The sequence below is a fragment of the Dama dama genome, chromosome 11 (assembly GCF_033118175.1).
Source record: "Dama dama isolate Ldn47 chromosome 11, ASM3311817v1, whole genome shotgun sequence".
Lineage (NCBI taxonomy): Eukaryota > Metazoa > Chordata > Mammalia > Artiodactyla > Cervidae > Dama > Dama dama.
In genome coordinates, this window is record NC_083691.1 from 34,937,348 (window position 1) to 34,963,961 (window position 26,614).

The 26,614-nt window shown below is 43.5% G+C and overlaps 1 protein-coding gene across 1 annotated transcript in view; it reads right to left on the minus strand.

The window, feature by feature from the left end:
* Positions 1 to 1,716: 1,716 nt before the first annotated feature.
* Positions 1,717 to 26,614, minus strand: part of ALK (ALK receptor tyrosine kinase) — a 716,806-nt gene continuing 691,908 nt past the window's right edge. Inside the window, exons 24-29 of the mRNA XM_061156236.1 lie at positions 22,488 to 22,585; positions 18,409 to 18,501; positions 15,770 to 15,871; positions 6,913 to 7,047; positions 6,092 to 6,182; positions 1,717 to 3,956 (exon numbers count right to left, since the gene is read on the minus strand). Coding sequence (XP_061012219.1) covers positions 3,273 to 3,956; positions 6,092 to 6,182; positions 6,913 to 7,047; positions 15,770 to 15,871; positions 18,409 to 18,501; positions 22,488 to 22,585 — 1,203 coding nt within the window. The 3' untranslated portion in view covers positions 1,717 to 3,272. The remainder of the gene's footprint in view (positions 3,957 to 6,091; positions 6,183 to 6,912; positions 7,048 to 15,769; positions 15,872 to 18,408; positions 18,502 to 22,487; positions 22,586 to 26,614) is intronic.

Consider the following 26,614-nt stretch of genomic DNA (forward strand, 5'->3'; position numbering starts at 1 on the left):
TGGTACATGTGTGCTCAGTCATGTCTGCCTCTTTTTGGCAGACTGTAGCCCTGCTGGGGTCCTCTTTCCATGAGATTCTCCAGGCAAGAATACAGGAGTGGGTTGCCATTTCCTCCTCCAGGAGATATTCCCCACCAAGGAATTGAACTCGTGTCTTCTTCAGCTCCGGCATTGTAAGCAGACCTTTTACCACTGAGCCACTGGGGATTTTTGGTGGTGTGCCCGGTGAATCTGGAGGTAAAAGCCCCAAGTGTTACAGAATAAGGTTAATCTGTGGTTATGTAATATCTTACAGCTGTAGAGTTTATAAAAAACTATATGGAGAGGCCAGACACTTTTTTAAAAGAATTCATCAAACTGATTAAATGTCTTCCTCTGTTGCTCATTTTTTAACACTAAGTGTAGCAGAGAGTCTTCACACTCTTCCTTTGAGCTGAAAGGACTTGGTTTTGGTAGAGTTCTTGCTCCTGTCATTAAACAACTGACAGATGAAGCCCATGCGGCACAGGAGGGGAGCTGGGGGACCAGATGGGACCAGTGGGGGGGGGGTGGGGCGCATGGAGACACATGCCAACTTCTGAAGTTCTCCCCACAGCCAACCCAGTTCATTAAGGGATTCGAGAGGTGTGAGAGGGAGTGCTTGCGCTTTCACAGTTTGTAATCTCCCTGAGGGGCAGGGAGAAAGGGACGTTATTATCCTCATTTTGTGTATGGAGACACCGAGGTACAGACAGATCTGAGAACCCATGGACAGCCAGGACGCACATCCTAACTGCAGCTGAAGAATCTGATCTTTCAACTACCAAGTAGATCTTGCTCTTTCTAAAAAAATAAAAGTTTGTTCCTGCTATATTGATCTGCTAAAATATTGAAATACCACCTATTGATAAAACTAGTCATTCCTCACAAATTGCCAATTTCCCAATGGAATGATTGTGAACTTATGATGAGCTTCTTTATAGATATAGAACATGAATAATTACACTAGCTTACTAATGTAACTTCTACAGACTTTAATTGTGCCTGTCCACGTTCTAGGTGGAATTTTCCATCATAATAAATAAATATGTGAGACCACAGCATCAGTATGAATTGCTGGAGCCATATGGCTGGAGTGCTGATACCTGGGCGATTAGCAAGTTAAATGAAACGTCTTGAGGTCATCATATCTCAGTGTGGAGTTGTTTATTATCCATGTATACAGGCTTTTAAGATTTGACTACCATTTACATGAAAACTGATACCAATAAAGACGATTAGAGAGAATCAACAAATCAATCTCCGTGGTAGTAAGGCACAACCTGAAAATGTAGTGATGTGTAGTTTTTAAGAAGAGAAAGGGATAAGATTTTTCCCTTGTTAATGAAAGAGTTGGCTGTTTAACCACGTAGCATGCTCCCTGTTTAATTGGTTACTGGTGTCACAAATATAAAGTTGTTCTCGTTATGACAGTTGCTCTGTCATCCTTTTAGGAGGGTATTTTTCAAAGTGTGATTCTTGGACACCTTCAGGTGGTTTATGAGTTAATGGTTATATAATTAGACTATTTACTTTGTGCCGGGCATGAGCTAAAACTTTGTTGATACAAGTATTAAGAGATGAGTTCATTGATGTTTCATCTTCATGTGTGTCCAATGAAGATACTTTTGGCAGTCAAGAAGATAAGAAAAGTGATGTCCAAGGTATCTAAGCTTCTCAAGATGTGAAGAACTACTGACTAGGCAAGGCTCTGCCATAGGGGAATCAACACTCACTGGTCTGGTATTGGCTTAGAACAGAATGGCCTCATGTCCAGATGAGACTGTTGATGCAAGTGGAGTTGTGAAGGCAGGGGAAGGTGGATAGACACAGTACTTTTGCTTGGGAATGTTTAGTGCTTAACAAGTGATAAAAAATGCTGTCATCCCAAAGTGAGGTTCTGGCACAGCTACCACCAGAAATGAAACTGGGAAAGAGAATGGAGGCGAGCAGAAAGAGATGAAAACTTTCTGATAAAGCATCATTGCATACGTCTGTGTGTAAGATTTAACAGATTCCCAACTTGTCTGCAATGGAGATAAATTTCATGTGTGAAAACCAAGTTCAGAACTCTCTTTGTAACATGTCACTACCAACCTCAGCACTCCACGTGTTCTTTAATTCCTTCACTTGTCACCCAGAGAAAAAAATTGTTTTACTCTGTACTTGACAGGTATACAAATTATGCCTTGTGTTTCAGTCAATTTCTGTTCCCATGTGTGCTAGAATCACACACTATTAAGGAGCCAGAACTGGGGTGAAGCCTGGAAGGAAGGATACTGAATCAGTACCTCTCCTTAGGACCACTGGAGGGCCTGCTGCTCCCGTGAATCATCTCCAGGAATAGAAACTTCAACTTGGTAACCTTCATGATTGAAATTGTTAGGAAGTGTGACACTAATGCCCATGAATGGATATGTTTTCTGCGTTGATGTATCACTGTTGCTTACATTAAAAAATTTTTTTCAAATTATATTGTTGGAGTTTATTTTAGTGCCAGGTTTTAAAATAAGTAATTAAAATTTTAAATCTCAAATTTTCGATGCAGTAGGAAACCTCACACTCAGCTGTTCACCATTAGTAGGAAGGTTTTCTTAAGGCATGAGGTATATTACCAGGATGTTGGACTCTCTGGATCTTACCATCGTCAAAGCACTTTGAGTACTTGTGTTTCATTCAGGTGAGTGTATACACATTTTCTCTCTACTACTCTAGTCACCACATTTTTATGATATGGTGGTTGATGACTCAGCACAAGTGAAAGCCAGCATCATCCACAGTGACCTTCCAGTGAGTTGTCTATGATTTTTCTTTTCCAAGTAAAGAATGTCCCCGCGCTGACACTACAGAGAACTTTATTTCTGTTCCCTCGGCTCTCAAGTGGTCCAGGCCCACATTGACCAGGTGAGGGAACACCTATGACTCCGACTAGCAAACACAGGAGCGGCTAGCTCTGCGATCGTGGCGCCGAGCACACGGGACAGGGAAAGAAGCGGGAGCGCGTGGACACCAGCCATCCGTCAGAACCCTACGCAGCCCCGTCCCGCCCGGCCTCGCGTTGATCGCTCGTCTTTATGAGATGTTCTCCTTTTGCAAGACTGGGATGAACCCGTGCTCCAAAACTTTAGAAGCAATTTGAAAACACAGCTTTTGATGTGGCACTTCAAAACAAGTTGGCACAGAATGAAGAGTGACATTTGGTCAGTGGTTTGCGGAGGAGCCGTTACCTGGCCCTCTCCGGGCCGGGCTGGGGCTCAGGGCGCAGGCTGGCTCTTGGGCGCGGGGTCCTCGTAGCGGCCCGGGCCGGGGGCGGCCTCCGGGGGGAAGCCCTGCTGCTGGTAGCCGTAGTTGACGGTGCCGCATGGGAAGTGGCGCAGCCTGAACAGAGGCACGTCCCGCAGGCTGGCGGTCAGCGCCGACGGCTCGAGGAGCAGCGAGGCGCCCGGGCGGCGGGCGGCGGGCGCGGGGGCCGGGACAGCACGGGCGCCCTCGCCGCCCGGGGGCCCCCGCTCGCGCTGCTCCTTCTTGGCCGGTGGAGTGTTCTTTTTGGTGGGTTTCTCTGTAAACCAGGAGCCGTAGGTGGGGTTCCAGAGGCTGGTGGGCTTGTTCCTAGAGCCTTGGACTTGGGGCAGCTCCGAAGGCGGGTTGGACTGCGAGAAGGCCATGTTGACGTGTCCCCCGTCCACCGCCGGCGGCCGGGCGCCGCCTCGGACACAGGCCTCCGCGGCCGCGGGCTTCTTGCCGGCCTTGCCCGGCGGAGCCGAGGGCAGAGCGGCAGGGGCGGCCGGCTCGCGGCCCTCCTCACGCTTGGCCTGGGCCGCCGAGACCAGGAGAGGAGGGATTCCCTCGGGGTCCTGGGGCCTCATGGGCACCTTCTCCTCCTCTTCCACGAGGGGCCCGTATTCTACGGGCAAAGCGGTGTTGATCACATCTGGGTCCTACAGGCGGGAGAGATGGACGGATGGAGACTTTGAACCACAAGCCAAACGTGTGGATGGGAAGATAAACCTTAGCGATGATGTCATCCAAACTTATTTCACAGATGAGGAAACCATTCAGGGTTTACTGGGAATATATTATTTGGTAAGCACGGGAGAATAAGAAACACATGCAAAATCATCTTCATCTTTGTACAGCTTGGAGGAGAGGTGCTATGACAGAAGAGTGTGCTGGGACAGAGTGCCCGGAAGCGGCCCCACTGCCTGGGGAAGGGGAGTGGGCTCAGGAAACAAAGACTTTGCAGAGACTAGCTTTAGGTAAAACTTAGAGATGAATGGATTTAAAAAATTATAAATCAGTTTAAAAAATGGTTACAGTGTGTTCCCAGTGAAGTTGCTCAGTCGTGTGTGACTCTTTGCAATCCCATGGACTGTAGCTTACCAGGCTCCTCCATCCGTGGAATTTTCCAGGCAAGAGTACTGGAGTGGGTTGCCATTTCCTTCTCCAGGTAAGCTTCCCAACCAGGGGATCGAACCCAGGTCTCTCTCCCACATGGCAGGCAGACACTTTACCCTGTGAGCTACCAGGGAAGCCCAGTTCCCAATGAAATAAAAAAAACAACACAAAACAAAACAAACTATATGTTTGACTTCAAAATTGTCTGTTGAGAGTGAGAGGAGGGGAGGAGAAGGGAGGAGGGACACCCCATGCTGGCTGACAAGGTTAATCTCTAGTTCTCACATTTCCATCACCTGTGGATGGAGGCTGCACTTGACCATAACGTTTCTGGGTTATAGCATCACTTCATTACACATGCGGATATCACAATGCAGTGGTTTTTCAACAAGTTTGGATCTGATGAAACCCAGGAAATACTGACGTGATACGAGGAAAACCACTTCCAAAATCAACTCTGTGCTAGATCATTTTTACAGTGACAGACTGATATAGAAAGCAGAAGACAGTTGCTAGAGATTTAAGGAAGATTTGTGGAGGAAAGCTTAAAGTTGGGGATACTTAATCCTATACTATTTTGTGTAAATTGGGAAAACCATTACTTCAGTTTAATAGAAAGGCACATAGGTCCAGTATTCATCAGTAAAGAGTTTAAGCATAAAAAATAACTACCTTCTAATTCTCTCTGCTTTAGTCTTTTGTTCCTTCCCTATTAATTATTAATTTCTAGAATGAGTCATTCAAAATATGCTTGTACAGAGCTCCCAGCTCTGTAAGAGGGATCTTATGTACTTTGGAGAAGAAAATTACTCCAAAGTATATGTACTTAAGTGGATGCATCCCATTAATATTACAATGTAATAACCTAAAAGCCACTGAACATCAAGTTCTCTAAAACAAAACAAAACAAAACAAAACAAAAAAAAACCCTGAATAACTTGAAGTCTATATAGATAAATGCCTTCTGAGCTCAAAGGACCCAAAAGAATGGAATCATGAGGACAGGAGATGACTCCAGTGTGAAAATGCGTATGTCTATTGTCACAACTAAGAGGAGAGGGAATTTAGAGAGGTAGTAGTTTGTTGTCTGACTTCTAAAAGGTTCTCCAGAATCTGATATCCTGGCAGAATGAGAGGCAAAAAAGAGGGAAAGAGAATGCACGCAGCCTGGAGGTGAGAAGTGTCGGCGTGAAGGTCCCTGAGACCTTGAGGTAGAGGAGGACACCCCTCCACCGAGGATGGTGCAGACACGATGGAGGAAACTGGGGGCCAGGGCTCTCACTTGATGGCCTCCACTCTTGAGGAGGTAGAAGGCACAGTTATCTGCTGAAAATGTACCCCATTTCTATTAACATGAAAGCAAGAAAAATGCAGTCCTTACTGGTGGAAGTGGGAGTGGGATCTGGACAGGGACCAGCAGGACTGCGGGAAGCTGCGTGGCTTGGACAGACCTTCTCCCAGCTCAACTCTTAAGTGACAGCGAGTAGTATTTGTTTACAAAACAGGCAGACTGAGATACCACTCATTGTACTTATAGATAATTAACATTCGTCTTCAAGAGTATAACTCATTTCTCCTGGCTGGTGTAACTGTTATTTCACATTTTGGTATTTGCCATCTTCAAGACTTTCCCATATAAATATTGGCTGAAGGAGGTGGGGGGGGGGGATGTGTATACCTGAGTGCAGTATTCAATCCTTTCCAAAATTATGGCAAAGTTGGGCCTGTCTTCAGGCTGATGTTGCCAGCATTGGGTCATTATCCTGTATCTAAAAGAAGAACAAGCACATAAATTAAAATCAATAAAAATGGGATGAAAAATACATCCCCCCCCCTCCCCCGCCAACGCTTTTCTAATGGGGCTGGAATAGCATTGTCTTCTAGCATGGGGACTCATCTTGTCCCCCGTGTTTGCACGTGCTGCCCTCTGCTGATGGGCAGGGTGTGAAGGTATCATACAGGGCTCGTTTGTTCCATCCCTGAATTAACGTTACCTCTGAGGCAGAATATTCTAACTGTATTTCCCATCTGTCTTGTTTGTGGAAAGGAGGCGAGACAGATCAGTTCAGTTCAGTCGCTCAGTCGTGTCTGACTCTGCGACCCCATGGACTGCATAGAGTCCATGGTGAGACACATAGGACAGCAGAAAACCCAGGGAATAGAGATACTTCAAGGAGACTCAAGACCTATGGAGTAAGGTGGCAGGGGCGGAGTCCACTACACAGAGTCCTAGGAGGTGCTTGAGGCGAGTGAGCCTGGTGAGTCCACAGCCTCCATCCAGACGATGTATACCTTTTGGGGTGTGGCATTATTGCTGTCAAGGAGCAGGAAGAATAAACCATCTCACTGAAACTACAGACACACTCCTATCTTGGGGCATATTAAATGAGGTCAGCCATCTGTTCCTTCATCTTAAAAATTAAAAAGCATATGTGGCTGCAGATATTTTTTGAAAAGGAAAATTGTGCTTAGTAAATTGTAGAAAATCCTCAGTCATACACAGGCCCCGGGCAGTTCTTAGGTGGGTCCATCCGTCCTCCACTGGTGACGAACTCCAGGACTTCCTGGTTGCTTTTGCTAGGGTATGGCATGTATCCAAGAGAGAAGATTTCCCATAGCAGCACTCCGAAGGACCTGCACACAGGACGGGAGGTGTGGGTGTGGGTGTGGGTGCGCACACACACACACACAGACTCGGACATACACACAAATACATTCACAGATGCTCATACACACACAGATGCTCACAGGCACATACACACATGTAGACACCCCGACACACATATAGAGACATGTATATGTACACATAGCGACATAAACATACACACAGTCTCACATACATAGACACACACAGACATGCACACATGAAAAATTTTAATTGCTTAATTTCATTTTTCCACAATAAAATTTTTTAATATAGAGAAATAGAAAAGAATGAGAAAGTACCACACGTGAAGATCCGTAAAAGGATAACCAGCATGCTATGTTTCTTCATTCAATATTCTGGGCTTAGAATTTTTTTACATAATTGATGTGTTTTTTTTTTTGGTAAATTCCATTATAGCATAAACATTTTGCATGCTAATACAAACCCTCTTATAAATAGAATTTGACATAGCTATAAAAAATTCCACTGAGTAGTTGTACCATAATTTGCTGTATCATTTCCATATTGTTTTCAATTTTTGAAGTATTTTAAAAATATTGTGATGAACATCTTTATACATTTTTAAAAGGACAATTTCCTTAGAATAAATTTCTTGAATTTAGGATTAGGATAATCTAGTAAAATCTAGGATAAGGATAATCTAGTAAAATCTAGGATAATTCTAATAGAATGATTAGATCAAAATAATATGAACACAGAAAAATTATCTCTGCATAGTGCCAACGTGACTTTCCAATGCATTGCTGGTCATCAACCAGCACTGCGCATCAGACACTCTCACCAACACTAAGTGTTCTTACTAAAAATGAGAACTTTTGCTGATTTTTAAGGTAAAAAATGGTAGATTGTTTTAAATTATGCTTATTGATTGGATAATTAACATGGTTGAATGTATGTGTTAATTCACTCTGTTTTTTTCCTGTGAATGTTTCGCGTTTAACCACTTATTGTCCACTTTAAACCACATATTGTATTTTGATTTATAAACATACTTTATCAAAGATGTTAATCTTTTATTCAAAGTTCAGACACTTCTATTAGTTGCTTTCTAATTTTCCTTGTTAGCCAAAGATTTTTATTTTTAGGTAGTTGAATCTATTTTTAAAAATTCTGTGATTTCTTCCATCTGTTTCAGAGATTGTACAATCCTCTCTTTACCACTGATTAGGTGAATGTTTGCTATTTTCTTCCAGTTGTATTAATATTTCTTTATTCTTTCTTCTCACATCCAGTTGGAGTTGAGTTTGGTGTAAAGTGTGAGGTAAGGATTTCATTTTATTCGCTCTTCTAAAACCACTCTTTAGCACTACATAGTCCTAAAATAATTTTCTCGTCAACTATTGACTTGTGAGTAGGACAGGTCTGTTCCAGGATATCTGTTCACTTCATCTATTTGTCTGCTTCTTGCATTGATACCATTTTCTTTTACTTTAGTTTTTGGCTGTGCTAAGCCTTCACTGCTGCATGCAAGCTTTTCTCTAGTTGTGGTTCACGAGCTTCTCATTGCACTGGCTTCTCTTGTTGTAGAGTCGGGCCCTAGAGTGAGGGCTTCAGTAGTTGTGGCACACAGGCTTAGTTGCCCCATGGCATGCATAAACTTCTTGGGCCAGGGATCGAACCTGTGTTCTCTCATTGGCAGGCAGATTCTTAATCATTGTGCCACTAGGGAAGTCTCTTTTACTTTTTGTGTATTTATGTTTTAATATCTGGTAGGGCATTTTTCCTTACTTCTCTCTTTTAAAAGAAATGTATCTGATTTCTCAAAATCAAAAATACAAAAAAATGTATTTGATTTGTTTTAAATGAACTTTAAAATGATTTTTATTGTGTTTTAAAATCATCTCCTTTGATATTTTGACTAAAACTTTAAAACATTTAGTTTCATAATTAGTTTTTTTAGCCAAAAAAAGGCTATCTTTGTTTTAGTATCTGGTTGCAGTTTTTTGATGTTAATACTACCTCAAAAATTTACAGAACTATATTTACGGAACTATAGCTCCTCTGGAACTATAGCTCTTGAGAGTCACTTGGACTGCAAGGAGATCAAACCAGTCAATCTTAAAGGAAATCAACCCTAAATATTCACTGGAACGACTGATGCTGAAGCTGAAGCTCCAATACTTTGGCCACCTGATGCGAAAACCTGACTCATTAGAAAGACTGATGCTGGGAAAGATTGAAGGCAAGAGGCGAAGGGGATAACAGAGGATGAGATGGTTGGATGGCATCACTGACTCAATGGACATGAGTTTGAGTAAGCTCTGGGAGATGGTGAAAGACAGGGAAGCCTGGCGTGCTGCAGTTCATGGGGTTGCAAAGAATCAGACATGACTGAGCGACCGAACAACAAAAGCTTCTCTGGGCTTCCCAGGTGGCACCAGTGGTAAAGAACCTGCCTGCCAATGCAGAAGACTTAAGATATGTGGGTTTGAGCCCTGGGTTGGGAAGATCCCCTGGAAGAGGGCACAGCAACCCACTCCAGTATTCTTGACTGGAGAATCCCATGGATGAAGAACCTGGCAGGCTATAGTCCATAGGGTCCCAAAGAGTCGGACATGTAGGAAGTGATTTACACAGAGTACTTTTATTGACATCATTTAAGTGAACTTTCAAAGATTCTTTTGAGGAGAATTGGGCAAAGATAGTTTCTATATTTTTCAGGTGAGAAGGCTGAAGCAGAGATTATTATACAGTTAATTCAAGACAGACTGGAATGCGTTTTTAGATTACTTGATTCTACTAACTACAAATTGCCTGGTGCATATATTATTCCTCTCTGTTTGGTGGTCTTTCTACCTTCCCCCAAGGCAAAACAAAATAAGCAAAATCGTGGATGAAACGAAGTAGCAGGGCTTAAAAAATCCCAGCAATATGTTTTCTGCCTATATGGATAGATAGCTAGGGAGACAAATTGCAGTATTCTTTGAGAGAATCACTGTATGGACTGCAAATAGATGTTTATTTTCTTAGAGTTCAAGGGAGCGAGAAGTCATGTTGGTTACAGAACGCTGATAATTTCAGGTAAGAAATGTTGTGAGATTTAGCAGATAACCAACCATACAGGATACTCATTAATATTTGAATTCCAGATAAACAAGAAATACATTTTTAGTATTAAATTTTATTAATAAATACATTATTAATAATGTATACATAATATAATAATGTATAATTTATAATAAATGTATAAATTAAATACATTTTAGTATTTTTTTAAATTTAGTATTTTTAGTATTACATTTAGTCCCAGTTGGACTTCCCAGGTGGTGCTAGTGGTAAAGAACCCACTGGCCAGTGCAGGAGACATGAGAGATGAGGGTTCGATCCCCGGGTTGAGATGACCCCCTGGAAGAGGGCATGGCAACCCACTCCAGTATTCTTGCCTGGAGAATCCCATGGACAGAGAAGCCTGTGGAACTTCAGTTCACGGGGTTGCACAGAGCTGGATGGGACTGAAGTGACTTAGCACACATTCATATCCCAAATACTGCATGAGACATACTTATACCAAAAAATTATTCACTGTTCATGTGAAATTTCATTTTAACTGGCCATTTTGTATTTTATCTAGTAGTCCTACAGATCAGATAAATCTATATTTTGTATGCCAATGTTTTTTTAATCACCTATAAGGTAAGCCTGTCTTAAATAGGAGCCACAAGGCCCAAAGCTTTGCACTGAAGCATTCAAAATTCAAATAAGACAAATATTTTTTTAAAAACCCCACATTGTTTCTTTTGGTATAAAACTTGCTCTTCCTAAAATTATAGAAATAGCTTAAGTGATTGCAGATGAAATTATCTTAGAAATTTGAATCAATAAAAATAATCTGATAAAAAAATTTTTAAAGTCACAATTGTGTTATGTTTATCAGCCTTTTAAAACTCACATCTCCTGTGTCTCCTGCATTGGCAGGCAGATTCTTTACCACTGCACCACCTGGGAAGTCCCATGATATAAATAAACTACAATTTTATTTTTCCATCCTCCCCTTGAGTGACAGTTAGGATATCTTTGCTTATTCTTTATTGTAAACAATGATGCAGATGAACACCCTACCCAAGTCTCTCTAATTCAGGCACTTAGATTACTGGGTCATAGGATATGCAAGTGCTTGGTGCTCTGTGATGACCTCGAGGGGTGTGATGGACAGGGATGAGAGGGAGGTCCAGGAGTGAGGGGATATATGTATACATACACCTGATTCACTTCGTTGTATGGCAGTAACTAATACAACATTGTAAAGCAATTATATTCCAATTAAAAAAAATTACATAGTTACCCAAATTACTATCTGTACCTGGAGAGGGTAGGTGGGTGGTGCTCTAACTTGGGTGCACATGGAATGACCTGAGGATTCCTTAAGACACAGATTGCTGGACCCCATCCCTAGAGTTTCTGCTTCATGAGGCCTGGGGTGGGACTGAGAATTTGAGTTTATGACAAGGTCCCAGCTGATGCTGATGCTGTTGATCAGAGGACCACACTTTGAGACCCACTGGTTTGGGTAAGTCAAATATCAGTGGCTTCAAACAACAACATCTCTTATGCACATTATCAAAAAATGGGTCAGAGGAGGGACTCTGGTCACCGTGGCTCCTCTGTCTTCTGACTTTATCTCAATGCAAGGCTTTCGGAAACTGGAAAACTCTTGTCCATTTTCTTGGTTTCCCACGTTGCTGTTGAGAAATTCAGTTGTTTAGATTCCCTTTCAGCTCTGATAATTTTTTACTATGATTTTATTTGTATCCTTGGAAACTTTTACCACCTTGATCACCATTGGTCTGAAATTTCACAATGATGTGTTCATGGGGTTGCTCTTTTTATTCACAGCGCTTGGCACTTGCTGGATGCTTTCATTCCGAAAACGTATGTCCTTCTGGGAAATCTTCTTGAACTATTTCTTTGATGTTTTTATTCCCTTCATTTTTGCTCTTCATTCTTTCTGGGACTCCTATTTGTCAGCTAATTGGGTCTAATGGTCTAATCCTTTTAATTGTCTTTCCTTTCCTATCTATCCCATCTATTTATAGTCATTTTATTTTCTAGAAGATTTATTCAACTCTGTCTTCCAACTTTTCTTTTTTTTTTTTAATTTTTTTAAAATTATTATTATTATTATTTTTTTTCCAGTGGGTTTTGTCATACATTGATATGAATCAGCCATGGATTTACATGTATTCCCAATCCCGATCCCCCCTCCCACCTCCCTCTCCACCCGATTCCTCTGGGTCTTCCCAGTGCACCAGGCCGGAGCACTTGTCTCGTGCATCCCACCTGGGCTTGTCTTCCAACTTTTCTATTATTTTCACACATCTATTATCATCTTTTTAAAAAAAAAACGTTATTTTCTTAAGAACAGTTTTAGGTTGTAAAGAAATTATGAAGATAATACAGAAAGTTCCCACATGCCTCACACTCAGTTCCATTTTTAGCATCTTACATTAATGTGATACATTTGTTACAATTAATGAGCCAATATTAAGGAATTATTATTAACTAAAGCCCATAGTTTATTCAGATTTCCTTAGCTTTTGCTGAATTTCCTTTTTCTGTTCTAGGACTCCATTAGAATGTCACTTTATATTTAGCTGTCATGCTTCCTTAGGCTATTCTTGACTTTGGCAACTTCTCAGACTTTCCTTGTTTTTGATGACCTTGACGGTTTCAAACAGTTTTGGTCAGGAATTCTGTAGAATGTCATATTAGGATTTGTCTGGTTTTCTTATGATTAGACTGGAGTTAATGGGTTTTGGGAGAAAGACCTCAGAGGTTAACTACCATTTCATCATATGTCAAGGTACGTGCTATCAACGTGATCTGCTGCTGTTGATGTTGACCTTGACGGCCTGGCAGAGGTAGTGTCTGCCAAGTTTCTTTCTTCCCCCTGCTTTTCCCTCTCTGTTCTTTTTGAAAAAATGCCGCTGTGTGCTGCCCACATGGGCTCCAGGGAACTAGGCTCCGTCTCCTTGAAGGCTCTCTTATCACATTTTTCTATCCAGGAGCTTTTTCCCTAAAAACATTTGAAATAATTAATTAATAATTTTTGGCTGCATCAGGTCTTAGTTGCAGCATGCAGGGTCTTTCCTTGTGATGTGCGGGCTCAGTCTTGGCAGCACGCGGGATCAGTTGCCTCTTGGCCTGTGGGAGTTTAGTTCCCCAACCAGGGATCAACCTCTGCATTGAAGGCAGATTCTTAACCACTGGACCGCCAGGGAAGTGCCAAAAACATTGTTTTAAATAATCTTTTGTCCTTAAGATTATGGTTACAATAATTTAACTTTCCGAGGATATTGTTTTTCAGAGTTTTCCTAAACTTTCTGCATCTTTCTTCCTCCAAGTTCCTTTGTGTATGTTGACTTCCTTCAGATCAGAATCTTTTCTCAAGTGTTTGTATACTCTTGGCTCTCTGTTCATATATTAAGATTGGAACCCAACAAGATGGGAAGCTCTGTGTAGATGAGGCTTGTTAACTCGTGGGCAGCTGACTTGCTTGTTTCACGAGGGGCATTCATTTCCTGGTGCTGTGACAGCACCACAGACTCGATGACTTAAGACAACAGAAGTTTATTCTCTCACAGGTACGAAGGCGGGATGTCTGAAGTCAGTATTGAGATCCGAAAGCGAAGTGTTTGCCGGACCACACTGTTCCTTGCCTCTTCCGGCTTCTGGAGGCTGCTGGAACTTCTTGACTTGTGGCCACATCTCTTCAGCCTCTGCCTCTGTCCTCTGGGTGTGAGGCAAATCCCCCTCTGCCTCCTGTGAGGACACTGGTGATGCAGACTCCTTCTCCTGATGAGGGTTTCTGCGATGAGAGCCTGATAGCACTGGAGGGCCATTTTTCAGCCCACTAGCACTTGCGATGTCTGAAGTTTTTCTCTTCATGGGTTAGTTCTTTCAATGAGAATCTTCTGATCTCCTTCTGCCTAGCTGCTATGTGCTTGGCACTGAGGGGAGGGAGGAGGCATGCACCTTTAAGTAGGCAGACTTCTTAAACTCTACTATATCTGCTTATAGTAGAGAATCCACCCTTGCTGATGTCTGATATCCCCAAGGTCAGAAAGAATTCAATTCTTCGGAGAGGGAACCCCTAGCCTTGTGTGATGGTAGAGGAGGGGCAGAGGTGAGAGAATGATCTAGTTACTTTTTAAACAGATCTGTAACTCATTTTCCTCTCCGCTGCACCTCTACTTAGAGGTGCTGGCACCTTCCATTCCTGGGCCTTTCTGGGGCACCTGACCAGGCAGAGTGAAGCAGGCTACTTTAAGATGGATGTAGGTATCAACTTTCTAGTCTCCTAAGTAAGGGACCGGGCTTCCCTGGTGGTTCAGATGGTTAAGAATCCATCTGCAATGCAGAAGACCTGGATTCGACCCCTGGGTTGGGAAGATCTCCTGGAGAAAGGAAGGGTTACCACTCCAGTATTCTGGCCTGGAAAGTTCCATGGACAGAGGAGCCTGGCGGTCTACAGTCCGTGGGGTCACACAGAGTCGGACATGACTGAGCCACTGAGCGCACACACAAGTAAGGGACCATCTGTCTGTAAAGTTTCCAGTTTCCAGAATTATGTCATTGTTGTCTTTGTCCTTGTGGATTTTTATGCAAAAAAGATTCCTCTGTGTGTATGTGTATTTTGGGAGGGAACACAGGTTGACTGCCATTTAAAATTATGTGTTGCTCTTGTAGGAATTATGTAAAACAGTATGGAGAGTGCTCAAAAAATTAAAGATAGAACTACCTTAAGATCTAGCAATCCCACTTCTGGGTATACATCCAAAGGAAATAAAATCAGTATTTTGAAGAGGCATCTGCACTCCCAAGATCACTGCAGCATTATTCACAATAGCCAAGATATGGAAACAACCTAAATACTGATTGATGGATGAATGGATAAAGAACATGTGGCATGTATTTTACACACACACACACACACACACACACACACACACACACAGAGGAATATTATTCAGCCTTAAACAAGAAGGAAATTTGCCATTTGCAACAACAGGGATAAACCTGGAGGACAGTATGCTGAGTGAAATAAATCAGGCACAGAAAGACAAATGTCACATGACCTCACTTATTAAGTGGAATCGCAGAAACAGAGAATGGAATGATGATTGCCAGGGAAGAAGGAGAGGCTAGTCAAGGAGCACAAGGTCTCAGTTATGCAGGATGAATGATTTCTGGAGATCTAATGTGCAGATAGTGTTTTCTAAACTGATTTTTAGCTGTAGATCACCATCACTGATATTTTTGTGCTGATAATTTCTTTTTCTCTGTTATTCTGTCAGTTGGAGAATTTCATTGATCATTTTTCTAATCTTAACTCAATATTGCATTCCTGGAATAAATCCAACTTTGTTATTATGTTAAAAAAATTACGTGTGGCTCTGTGTGTGGTCCACCAGCCTACAGTATCAGCACAGCCTGGGAACTTGTGAGAAATGGAGCTTCTCAACGACCTCAGACTTCTTGGATCCTAAGCTCTCAGGGTGGGGTCCAGCATTCAGCTGTGTCTTACCAAGACTTCCTGGTGAGTCTGATGCTCTGTTGATGTGGGCCCTGCTACAGAGGTATGCTGTCATCTCTCTTACCCTTCCACAAGAGAGTGTGGGCTCATTTGACTCATGAGCTCTACTTGAAGGCTCATGGTGAGACCTGGATGAGAGTAGCAGAAAGACTCACCACGTGTCTGTTTTAGAAGTAAATATTCCTTCCATGAAGGCCTCTGGGGGCATCCACTTGACTGGCAGCATTGCACAGCCTCCTTTTCGGTAGTAGCTTGCCCTGCAGGGAGAAGAGAAAAGCAGACTTGGTTCTGGAGATGGCTTTGAGCCAGGTGCCTTGAGAGAGTGGCAAAAAACAAGGTCTACGAACTGAAATTAATGAGGGGCTCTTGTGATTTGGGGGGAGAGCAGGAACACAGATCATCTAGTTAACAACCTTAGTGTCACTTAATAGGAGACGAAACAGCCCGCTGGAGGCGTGAAAGAAAAGATCTATGCAATGACTAAAATACCCGCTAGCAGATGGTTAGATTTCCCTGATGGATTTTGTTTACTGTAACTCACAATGAATAACATTACTCCAACCTTATGAGTACAGTTCCTGATGATCCACGGTAATGTGAAATACACAATGGGAGGGCTAAGAGCGGGGCTGGTGTCCTACTAGTCTGGGTCCTTGTCGGCACTCACACAGCATCTAATTCAAATCAACACAGGCACGTGACTCCAAGTCCTCTGGGTGGCTGGTGGGAAGCTGCTTCCTTTAGCACAGCCCCCAGGGAAAACACAGGCCTGGTGTGTAGCTGGCATCCGAGGGATGAGGTAACTAGTTTTTGTCAGTGACATCATTAATGAACTCACTGATAAAAAAACTAATAAATTAATTACTACCTCTGAAGCCAGCTCCACCCCAGCCCTGCGTTCTTGTGCCTGGTATATTATGGGAGGTGGCTTCCTCCCAGCTGCCTAGATTAATTACTTCAAAAAATAACTGACTGAAATATGAATTGAGTGGTTAGCCGACTCATTGGAAAAGACCCTGATGCTGGGAAAGTTTGAGGGTAGGAGGAGGAGGGGTCGACAGAGAATGAGATAGTTGGATGGCATCATTGACTCAACAGATATAAGTCTGAGCAAACTCCTGGACAGGGAAGCCTGGTGTGCTGCAGTCCATGGGGTTGCTAAGAGTCAGACACATCTGAGTGACTGAACAACAACGTGTGAGGTATTCTGCCCTGTGCTGAGGACAGAAATAAGTCATAGTCTCTCTCTTCCAAGGATATGATTTAGTGGAAGAAACAGACATAATTAACTGCAGTAAGAACACACATATGATGACAAAAGTATGTATTCAAGAGGAAACTCAGTGACCAAAGAAGAATGGGTTTGTTCTACCTGGGGTGGGGGTGGTGGGTGGAAAAGTACAGGAAGAGTGTCTTGGGGGTGCTGATGAAGCCGAATGGCAAAGAACCTCTCACAGGAGACATTCATGACACATGCTGTTGCACGGGGCCTGTGGGAAGCAGGGGGCTGGAGGGAAGTTAGGGTGCTGAAGTCTGGAGTTGGGACCTCTCAGTGCTGAGGACAGAGGGGAAGGGCCAGACCATGTGACTTGTTTAGTCTCGCTGCAACATTCCAGTCTTAGAGCACAGGCACTCCTGGGTGCTCCGAGACAGGAGGTGAAGGAACACTGAGGCTCCGGGTGGTGGAAGAGGGTGAAGCGGAGCTTTACCAGATATGCAGTGGATATCAGTGGAAGATAACAGTAGGTGAAAACATTGCTAACTCCTGAGTTTCCGTGTGCTGCTGCCCAGCGGTAACAGGATGCCATCAGCATTCTCGCCCTAGGAGATTGCTACCAGTTCCGTGGGAGACCGACAGGGGTCTCCCTTATTGTCCGAAGACTGAAAAGTCTACCTGACCACCTCTCCTCACTCTACAGCTGGGTTAGGGAAGGTGTAATTAGTGACTGTGCCAGAGAGTGGCTCGCTCAGCTCATGGAGTGAGTCACTCTTGTTAATAATTAGACAAAGATGAAACCAGCGGTTGGGAAGAGAAGTGTGGGATAGTATACAATAGAGGTTTTTTTTTTTTCAGTTAAAATTTTATTTTATTGATTTCTTTTTATTAATTACTTAATTGGCTGCACTGGGTCTTAGTTGTGGCACACAGGATTTTTGAATTTCGTTGTGGCATGTGGGATCTAGTTCCCTGACCAGGGACAAAACCCGGGCCCCATGCATTGGGAGCACAAGTCTTAACCAGTGGACCACCAGGGAAGTTTGCTGTTTTTTTTGTTTTTTTTTTTTGATGTAGCCTCGAGACTGTGACAGGGAAAAAGAAATGAAGCTGAGCTAAGTACCCATGGGCTTTGAACTATACTTTCATGTCTCCTGGCGTGGGAAATGCAGAGCAATGCGCTGGGCCCAGTCTCCTGTCAGTTCTAAGGTGCTCTTGCCTAGGGGAATGGAAGCTAAGTCTGTTTGGAATTCCTGAGTATTAAGGAAAGGGGTTAATTAAGCTAAAGTTTACCTAGAAACTTTTTCCATGTGAAGTATCCAGGTTATTCTGTCTCAGAACATGCTAGGACTAAAGAGTTAGAACCAGAAAGACAATCTAATTAACAGGTTAGTGTCAATTATTGCAGGTAGAGAGATCCTAGAATTAGCCCTTCAAGCATGAACAATAATTAAGGCTGCCCCATGCTGAAAAGGAACTTAATGCCATTTTAGGCAGCAGGTTGACAAGGCACCAGAGTGCTCTAGGGGATGCAGTTGAGAAGGTGAGCTTGGATGGGTGATGGCAGTCTTCACTCACCTGTAGATATCACGGGCCATTCCGAAGTCTCCGATCTTGGCCACTCTTCCAGGGCCTGGGCAGGTCAAGAGGCAGTTCCTGGCAGCAATGTCCCTGGGATGAAAAAAAAAGAGAAAGTACATTTTGTAATTTTATTCCTAAAAAGATAAAGGTATAAGAATCACAAGCATTTTCACCTCCAATCTAAAGTTCAAATAGTTCCCTTTTCTTCTCTGTATTTCCTTTACTACATTAGACTTCAGTATGAAAGGAATAGCTAAGCAATTCTAGGTCTCAGAACCAACAGGGAAATGGAAAAGGATTAGGGGAGATGATTGAAAATGTTTAATGGGATAATAATAATGAAAATAACTATAATAGGAACTAGAAAATTGATTGTCCTTTTACTATGTACTTAAGCACTCTTCTAACTGCTTCATATCTAATTCTCACCGTAGCTCTGTAAGATACAAGGTGCTAGTATTATCCTTATTTTATCAGAAAATTTAAAAGAAGATAATAGAGGGACATAGAAATGTATTTGGCCTTTGGTTATTGTTCTGTACAGATTGCTAGTTGGTTTCTGCTGGTTGTTTGAAGGAATGTTCTGAAACAGCATGGTTCCCATGAGATTCAAGTAGGTCAAGTCTTCCCCCAAATATGTCTAGTTTTATATTTTAATATGCCATCATGGTTTTTACATCCATGATTTTATCTAAAGCCTTTGTTAAACTGTATGCATCATAGCTATGAAGCCAAAGAATCACTCTTTCCTGTTATAAAGTTATCTTGTCTTAGTCATTACATTCCAGTCGTCAGGGCCTATTCTTCCACAGCATGTGCGTAAGCCTGGATCAGAAGCTTTCCAAGACTCACCAGCTTCTACTCACTGACCGCTAACCCATTCTTGAGTTGCATGTGGGGATTAAGGATGCAGCCAGACGAAGTCTGGAATGTTGTTGTTATTAAGTCACTAAGTCGTGTCTGACTCTCTGTGGCCCCCTGGACTGTAGCACACCAGGCTTCCCTGTCCTTTCACTATGTACCGGAGTTTGCTCAAACTCATGGAATGGGTTTCTAATAATATTAAAGTCTTGGACAGAAAAAAATAGTACTTCTTGGGGCAAATGGGTGGTGTTTTTATACTTTCAACTGGTTTCATGATCATTGGCTGAGAAAGAAGGAACATGGAAAATAAACAGCTGGATAGTATTTTTACAAAAAAGATCTGGGTGGGGGATCATGGCTTAGGATAGCAGAACAATTGGTCAGGGTGGGAGATGGGTGTTATTAATGCCACTGCCCTAATCCAGAAGGTTTAAGTTGAATTTTGAGGAGCAATGGTGCATAAAATGCCCTAAGAAAACCATAAAAGCATAACATATATGACATCAAAAAGAAGAAAATATAGTAGGATATATAGCCATTGCTTCTCAAGAGAAATATAGTGAAGTCAACCAAGAACAATATTTATGGCTCTGGAAAGGTCTTTCTGTTGATGTGCATGGAATGGTTGCTTAAAAAATTGATCTTGAATTTAACGGCAAGAAAGTAAATGTAATATCATAGAACACACCAAGAATTGGTAGAATGACACATATTTCTCGAAATGGCAATAAACCATGTCCAAAGGAAACAGATCTAATAGAAAAATGGGAGTGTGTGGATCTGCGAGGGAGTCTGCTCTGAATTCAGGAGGTATGTGTGCATGGGAGTCTGTGAATCTTAAGGCAGATGGTGAAGGAGAGCGAATTAAGTAAAACTATTGGGGGAGGGTGCCATCAGCCTTGAGCCAGTTAGAAGAAGATATAAAAAGATGCTTTCCTAAAACCAATTATCCCAGAAGACAGCTTTGATTGAGATGGACAATTTCTGCTAATCGTCACCTTTTGCTTATAAAGCAGATCATCGAACATACTGTTGATTCAATTTTTGACAATTTCATTTCTTGAAAAAGATAAAAGAAGCAACAAAATATTACTCTGGGATCTTATTGTGACCTTCAGCAACTATATACAGATATGGAAGGAATAGGAATCTTGAGTAAATTTTTGATCCTGTTATCTTATTTTCAGTAATAACAGGGCACTGGATATAGTCAAAATGTATCATCCCTCAGGAAAGCAGATTTCAAAACGTCAGAGGAAAAGTAGACACAATCCCTCAGTCAGAGAATCTGGACACTTGGTGATTAACGTGGGGGTGGAGATGAAAAGGGAGAGACGACCTCAGGGAGAAGTGAAGGGAGAGATCTGAAGTCACTAAGGTGATGGGTCACATTGCTCTCAGATGGGCTCAGACTTAGAGGAGGTAGACATGAGATGGAGAGACATTTATTCATTCCAGGTACACCAGTCTGAGAAACCATAGTGGAAAAGAAAATGAAAAAGAATGCATAGTTTGTCGTATAGCAGTAACACAACATTGTAACTCTACTATACTTCAAAGGAGAAAAAAAAAGATGGAAAGATGGCTCTAGCCAAGGACTTATTCTAAAAAGAGCACAACCCTGTCATGTCTGAGCAATAATAAAGCCCAGAGCTGAGATTTATGGAAAGTTCTGGACACAATAAAAAGGGCAAGAACAACAGTGGCAGGGCTGACCTGCGCTGTGAAGCAGAAAGTGTGGCTTTGGATGAGAACAGAAAGAACTGGGGCTCGGCTTCTCTCTTGCTTCTGTTATTTCTATCAAACACAATGATCTGCAAGCTGGAAAGGTTGAGACTCAAGAGGAAGATCTGAGAGCCAAAAGGATGAAGCGACAAAGGATGAGCCAGTGTGGGCTTCTGGCCTTGTTTTCAGAATGATTTCGGTAAACTAGGCCAGTGTATTTCTTGATCTTTAACATCCCCTTTATTAGGGAAGAAAACATAGCTTGTTATCTACCTCCATGCTCTTCTATTTCTAAACTCATACAGTGTCTCTCATTCTCTACATTATATTTACATATTCTAATGATTAGCAACATGTCTTATACTCTTTGATGGGTTCATGAATGTTTATTAGTTCACTAGGTTATTATTTACTAAATGAGAAACAAATCATTAGGAAGAACTTTGCAAAGAGTCTAACAATCTATTTGACTTTTCAAGTTTCAGAATCAAGCTGTCTGTTGAGAAAGCCGTGGATAGCCACGTGGAAAGAAATATGTGTCATCTCTCATGTCTATAGTGTTACACATGGACTTGATGTACAAGTGCAAACACCATTTAAACACAAGCGTCATACTGAGTAGAAGAAATGAAGTACAGAGTTAAAGAAAATAATTCTCATTCTTCATTTCTGAGTGTTTTAGAAAAAAATAATTTATCCAATAAACATTTATTGTGTGCCACTATATGCTGGGGATATGAAGATGAATAAAATAGGGTTGTTGCCTTTGATTTATCCATAGCCAGAGATCCGAAAATACAAAATCCTCAAACTTTCCTTAAGGAGCCCAATTTTTTAGATGATGTGGCATGCTTGGTCACTCAGTTGTGCCTGACTATTTGTGATCCATGGACTGTAGCCCTCCAGGCTCCTCTGTCCGTGGGGATTCTCCAGGCAAAAATACTGGAGTGGGTTGTCATTTTCTTCTCCAGGGGATCTTCCCGACCCAGGGATTGAACCCTGGATGCTTAGACAGGCAGATTCTTTACCATTGAGCCACCTAGGAAGCTCAGTCTTCTAGACACGGAAACATTAACATGACCTAGGTAGGACTTGACACAGGCAGGGGTCCCTGCAGGAGGTCAGGCAGAGCTCATCTGGGTCTCCGGCGCTGATATAGATGTTTTTATGATCCCACTTTGCCTCCCTGGTGGCTCAGTTGGTAAAGAATCCACCTGTAATGTGGGAGACAGGTTTGATCCCTCAGTTGGGAAGATACCCTGAAGGAGGGCATGACAACCCACACCAGTATTGTTGCCTGGAGAATCCCCATGGACAGAGGAGCCTGGCGGGCTATAGTCCATGGGGTTGCAAAGAGTCAGACACAACTGAGTGATTAAGCACAGCACAGCACATGACCCCACTTTACACATGGGCCAAACAAAGCCCTGGGGACACGTAGGGGAGCGTCTGGAAGGTGAGGGCAGAGCAAGGTCACTTAGACTCACCGGTGGATGAAGTGATTCTCCTCTAGATACTGACAGCCGCAGGCGATGTCCCGAGCCACATGCAGGAGATCCAGCATGGCCAGGGAGGAGGGCTGGTTCTGTAGGAGACAGAGGTGACCGGCTGGTGAGGAGCTCTCAGGGGAGAGAAGGTCTGAAACACTAGGCTCCCGTGCTCACCAGGTCAAACGCAGGCTGGTTGCCCTGGGGTCTCGGCCCTGGCTGCACATTCGCGATCACCGGTAGGTTTATACAAATGCACACACCTGGGCCTCAGCCCAGAACAGTGACTCCGCCTCTGTGCGGGCGCAGTGTTTACAGTCACGGCTGCCAGGTGAGTGGGGCCGGAACCCACACCACAGACGTCCTGCCCCTTCGCGTTTTTTTCTGCCCACTCTTCCACCACTATCTTCATAAACATTTGAATCCCTAAGCGTACCAACAGGCCTGTGAGGAAATCAAGGTGGGGTAGTGTTGCTTTAAAATGCTCTATTTGCACTGGGAAGACCCAGAGGAATCGGGTGGAGAGGGAGGTGGGAGGGGGGGATCGGGATGGGGAATATGTGTAAATCTATGGCTGATTCATATCAATGTATGACAAAACCCACTGAAAAAATAAATTAAAAAAAATGCTTAAAAATATTTTTAAAAATTAACTTTCTTCAAGAAGACCTAGATCTGAAGTGGACTGAAAAAGTGAACCTTCCAGAAAATACTGGGCAGCTGAAGAGCTATCTCTGGCTTTCCTGCATGAAGTTCCTCTTGTGCAAAAGTTGCTGCCCACCCCTCCCCGACCCCTCCCAGGATGCAGCCTGGCTCTCCTTCCCCAAGTCTGGTGGGGAGGCCTGAAGTCTTTTCTGAGGGCTGCGCCCTCCTTGGTGTCTTCTAAATTCCTAACTCCCCAAGTCCGCAGCAGCATGTCTTCAGGCAGTGTCTCGTGCACTGTGCTGCTCTGGGCTTGTTCTACCACGTCCCCGAGGAAACTTCGAGGCTCCCGAGGCAGGGCCTTTGGCGTCCACTTCCATGGTCTCCAGCAAAACGCTTAGCTCACTGCCGAGGTTCAGTGAACAAGGGGGTCTGTCGGTTGATTACAGCCGAACTAGGGTTTTCCAGATGTCGCCACAGATCAGGGCCTCCCTGGGACTCTTTGGAGCAATAATGTGGGTCTGGGGGAGGTGGCGAGGAGTTTGTCTGGGGCCTGCTTCAGTTCCAGGGGGGACGACTCAGGGAGGGGAACATTTGCTGCCCATGGACCATCAGGCAGTCCCTTACCTGCAAAAGGGCAAGTCCCAGAACCTTTGATGCAACGTCCTGTGTGGTCAGTAGGCAAGCAAGGTTACCTCCATATTGACGATGAGAGGGCTGAGGGCTCAGAGAGGCTCAGTGACTCACTCCAGGTCACAGGGCTAGTAGCGGGAAGCTGAAACTGCCCTGAGCTGGGCTTTAAGGGTTTGGGTTGGTGGAGGCGGGATTCTAGGAGTTAAAATTGAGTTTCTTAGGAGAGCATGTCTGAGAAGGGCTGGAGTTCCTGTGAACTCAGTGCACGATACCCAAGTGAGCACAGATACAGCGCAGAGTACATTTCAGTGCTCGGCTGAGCTGAGCTGGGCTTCATCCTACTGGGTCCCTGACTGGCTGCGTGACCTGGAGCTGACGGCACTCCCTTTGTCCAAGCCACTGTGTCCTCATGTGTGAAAGTGACGTGACACTCTCAGCCTCCCTGGTTGTTCTGAGGACTCACAGCAAGAGGCACAGAGTGAGTGCTTCACAGAGGGCTCTGCATTCATGGAGGGGGTTACTCCGTGGAGGGCGCTGCTGGGGACTTGAGAAGTGGCTCATGTGTTTGGCTTCTCTCAGGACCTTGTTAGGGTTGGAAGTACTGGGCACTGGGGGAGAGAGAGAGTCCCCATTTCCTCGGGACAAGAAAAGTAATATATTTTTGAGAGAAATATTCATCCATCTTGCTATAGTATTAGGACTATCTTTTCTATTTCCAGGAAAATTCTTTCTGTTCCTGCCAAAGAGGACCATTCCTATCGCTCCTAGAGTCTCTTTGTGTCTTAGCCCCCATCACTCAGGATGCAAGGACCATTGATGTCTCAAACGCTCCATAAGTCTGCTGCACTGCAGGGGCTAAATCTTCCCAGGCATTAACCCAGGGGCCACGTTTATCCGGGCTCCCTCTCTGTGGCTGCTCAGAGCAAATTAACCGCGCCGATAATCAGTCTTCACAGAAGCAGATTGTCTGCAACCCAAGGGGTATGTCTGCATGTCTGTGTGTGTGTGTGTGTGTGTGTGTGTGTGTGTGTGTGGTGGTGGTGGGGGTCTGTGGATGCTGAGACAAAACGAGCAGTGCAGAGCATAGCCAGTATGCTCAGTGCCAACTGTATCCAGCCCGGGCAAAGAAGGAGTTGGAACCAGGGCTCTTTTTCCTTGGTTTGCTACTGAATGTGGCACTTCCTTTGGCAACTTCAGGCAGTTTTTATCCTGTCCAATACTCAGAGAGGATTTTGTCCAGTACCTCCCAAAGCAGGCTGTGGGATGGAATTCAGTCAAATAGGCCTGGGAATTCCTGGGTCCAATAGGCTTCTTCATCAGAGGAATTATCAGAATCTTTGCTACACACTAATGTGTAATGAGAATCAATTAGAGGGGAGTCTGTGTGGCTCTGAAAATGGCTTGACCATGGAATTCTTTCGAGCATGCCTGTGAGTGTGTACCACTCAGGGTTCTGACATTCCCATCAGGACACTGTTTTAACCAATATCTTACTTTTACAGGGGCAAAAACAGGCCCTGTTTTTGTGAGCAATGATTTCTTTGCTCACAGTTTTTGAGGCGCTATTTCCAAAGGATAATGTATATACTGATAAAAGACAGAATAATATTGATGATAATAATAATACTTTCTTAAGTAGCTCCTGCATTTAGAGATGAAGGATCACAGGACATGGGGGAGAAACTGTTTCACCAAGTGAAAAACAGAATAAGTCTACATTTTTTGATTGATGGCTATGAGAGTAAGAGGGAAAGATGAAAGGAAGAAGCAAAGAATGAAGACAGGGGACACAAGATATTAAAAGTGGCAAAAATCCATTTTGATAAGTGATGAGAATGATGCAGGGCCTCAGATTCCTGGCTCCTGACATGGTCAACAAAATGCACTCAACGAATTGAGGAGGCAACATTCAGTTCAGTTCAGTTCAGTTCAGTCACTCAGTCATGTCTGACTCTGCAACCCCATGAATCGCAGCACGCTAGGCCTCCCTGTCCATCACAAACTCCCGGAGTTTACTCAAACTCATGCCCATTGAGTCGGTGATGCCATCCAGCCATCTCATCCTCTGTCATCCCTTTCTCCTCCTGCCCCCAATCCCTCCAAGCATCAGGGTCTTTTCCAATGAGTCATCTCTTCACATCTGTGGCCAAAGTATTGGAGTTTCAGCTTCAGCATGAGTCCTTCCAAAGAACACCCAGGACTTATCTCCTTCAGAATGGACTGGTTGGATCTCCTTGCAGTCCAAGGGACTCTCAAGAGTCTTCTCCAACACCACAGTTCAAAAGCATCAATTTTTCAGTGCTCAGCTTTCTTCACAGTCCAACTCTCACATCCATACATGACCACTGGAAAAGTCATAGCCTTGACCAGACGGACCTTTGTTGGCAAAGTAATGTCTCTGCTTTTTAATATGCTGTTTAGGATGCTCATAACTTTTCTCCCAAGGAGTGAGTGTCTTTTAATTTCATGGCTGCAGTCACCATCTGCAGTGATTTTGGAGCCCCCAAAAATAAAGTCTGACACTGTTTCCACTGTCTCCCCATCTATTTGCCATGAAGTGATGGGACCAGATGCCATGATCTTAGTTTTCTGAATGTTGAGCTTTAAGCCAAGTTTTTCACTCTCCTCTTTCACTTTCATCAAGAGGCTTTTTACTTCCTCTTCACTTTCTACCATAAGGGTGGTGTCATCTGCATATCTGAGGTTATTGATATTTCTCCTGGCAATCTTAATTCCAGCTTGTGCTTCTTCCAGCCCAGCCTTTCTCATGATGTACTCTGCATAGAAGTTAAATAAGCAGGGTGACAATATACAGCCTTGACGTACTCCTTTTCCTATTTGGAACCAGTCTG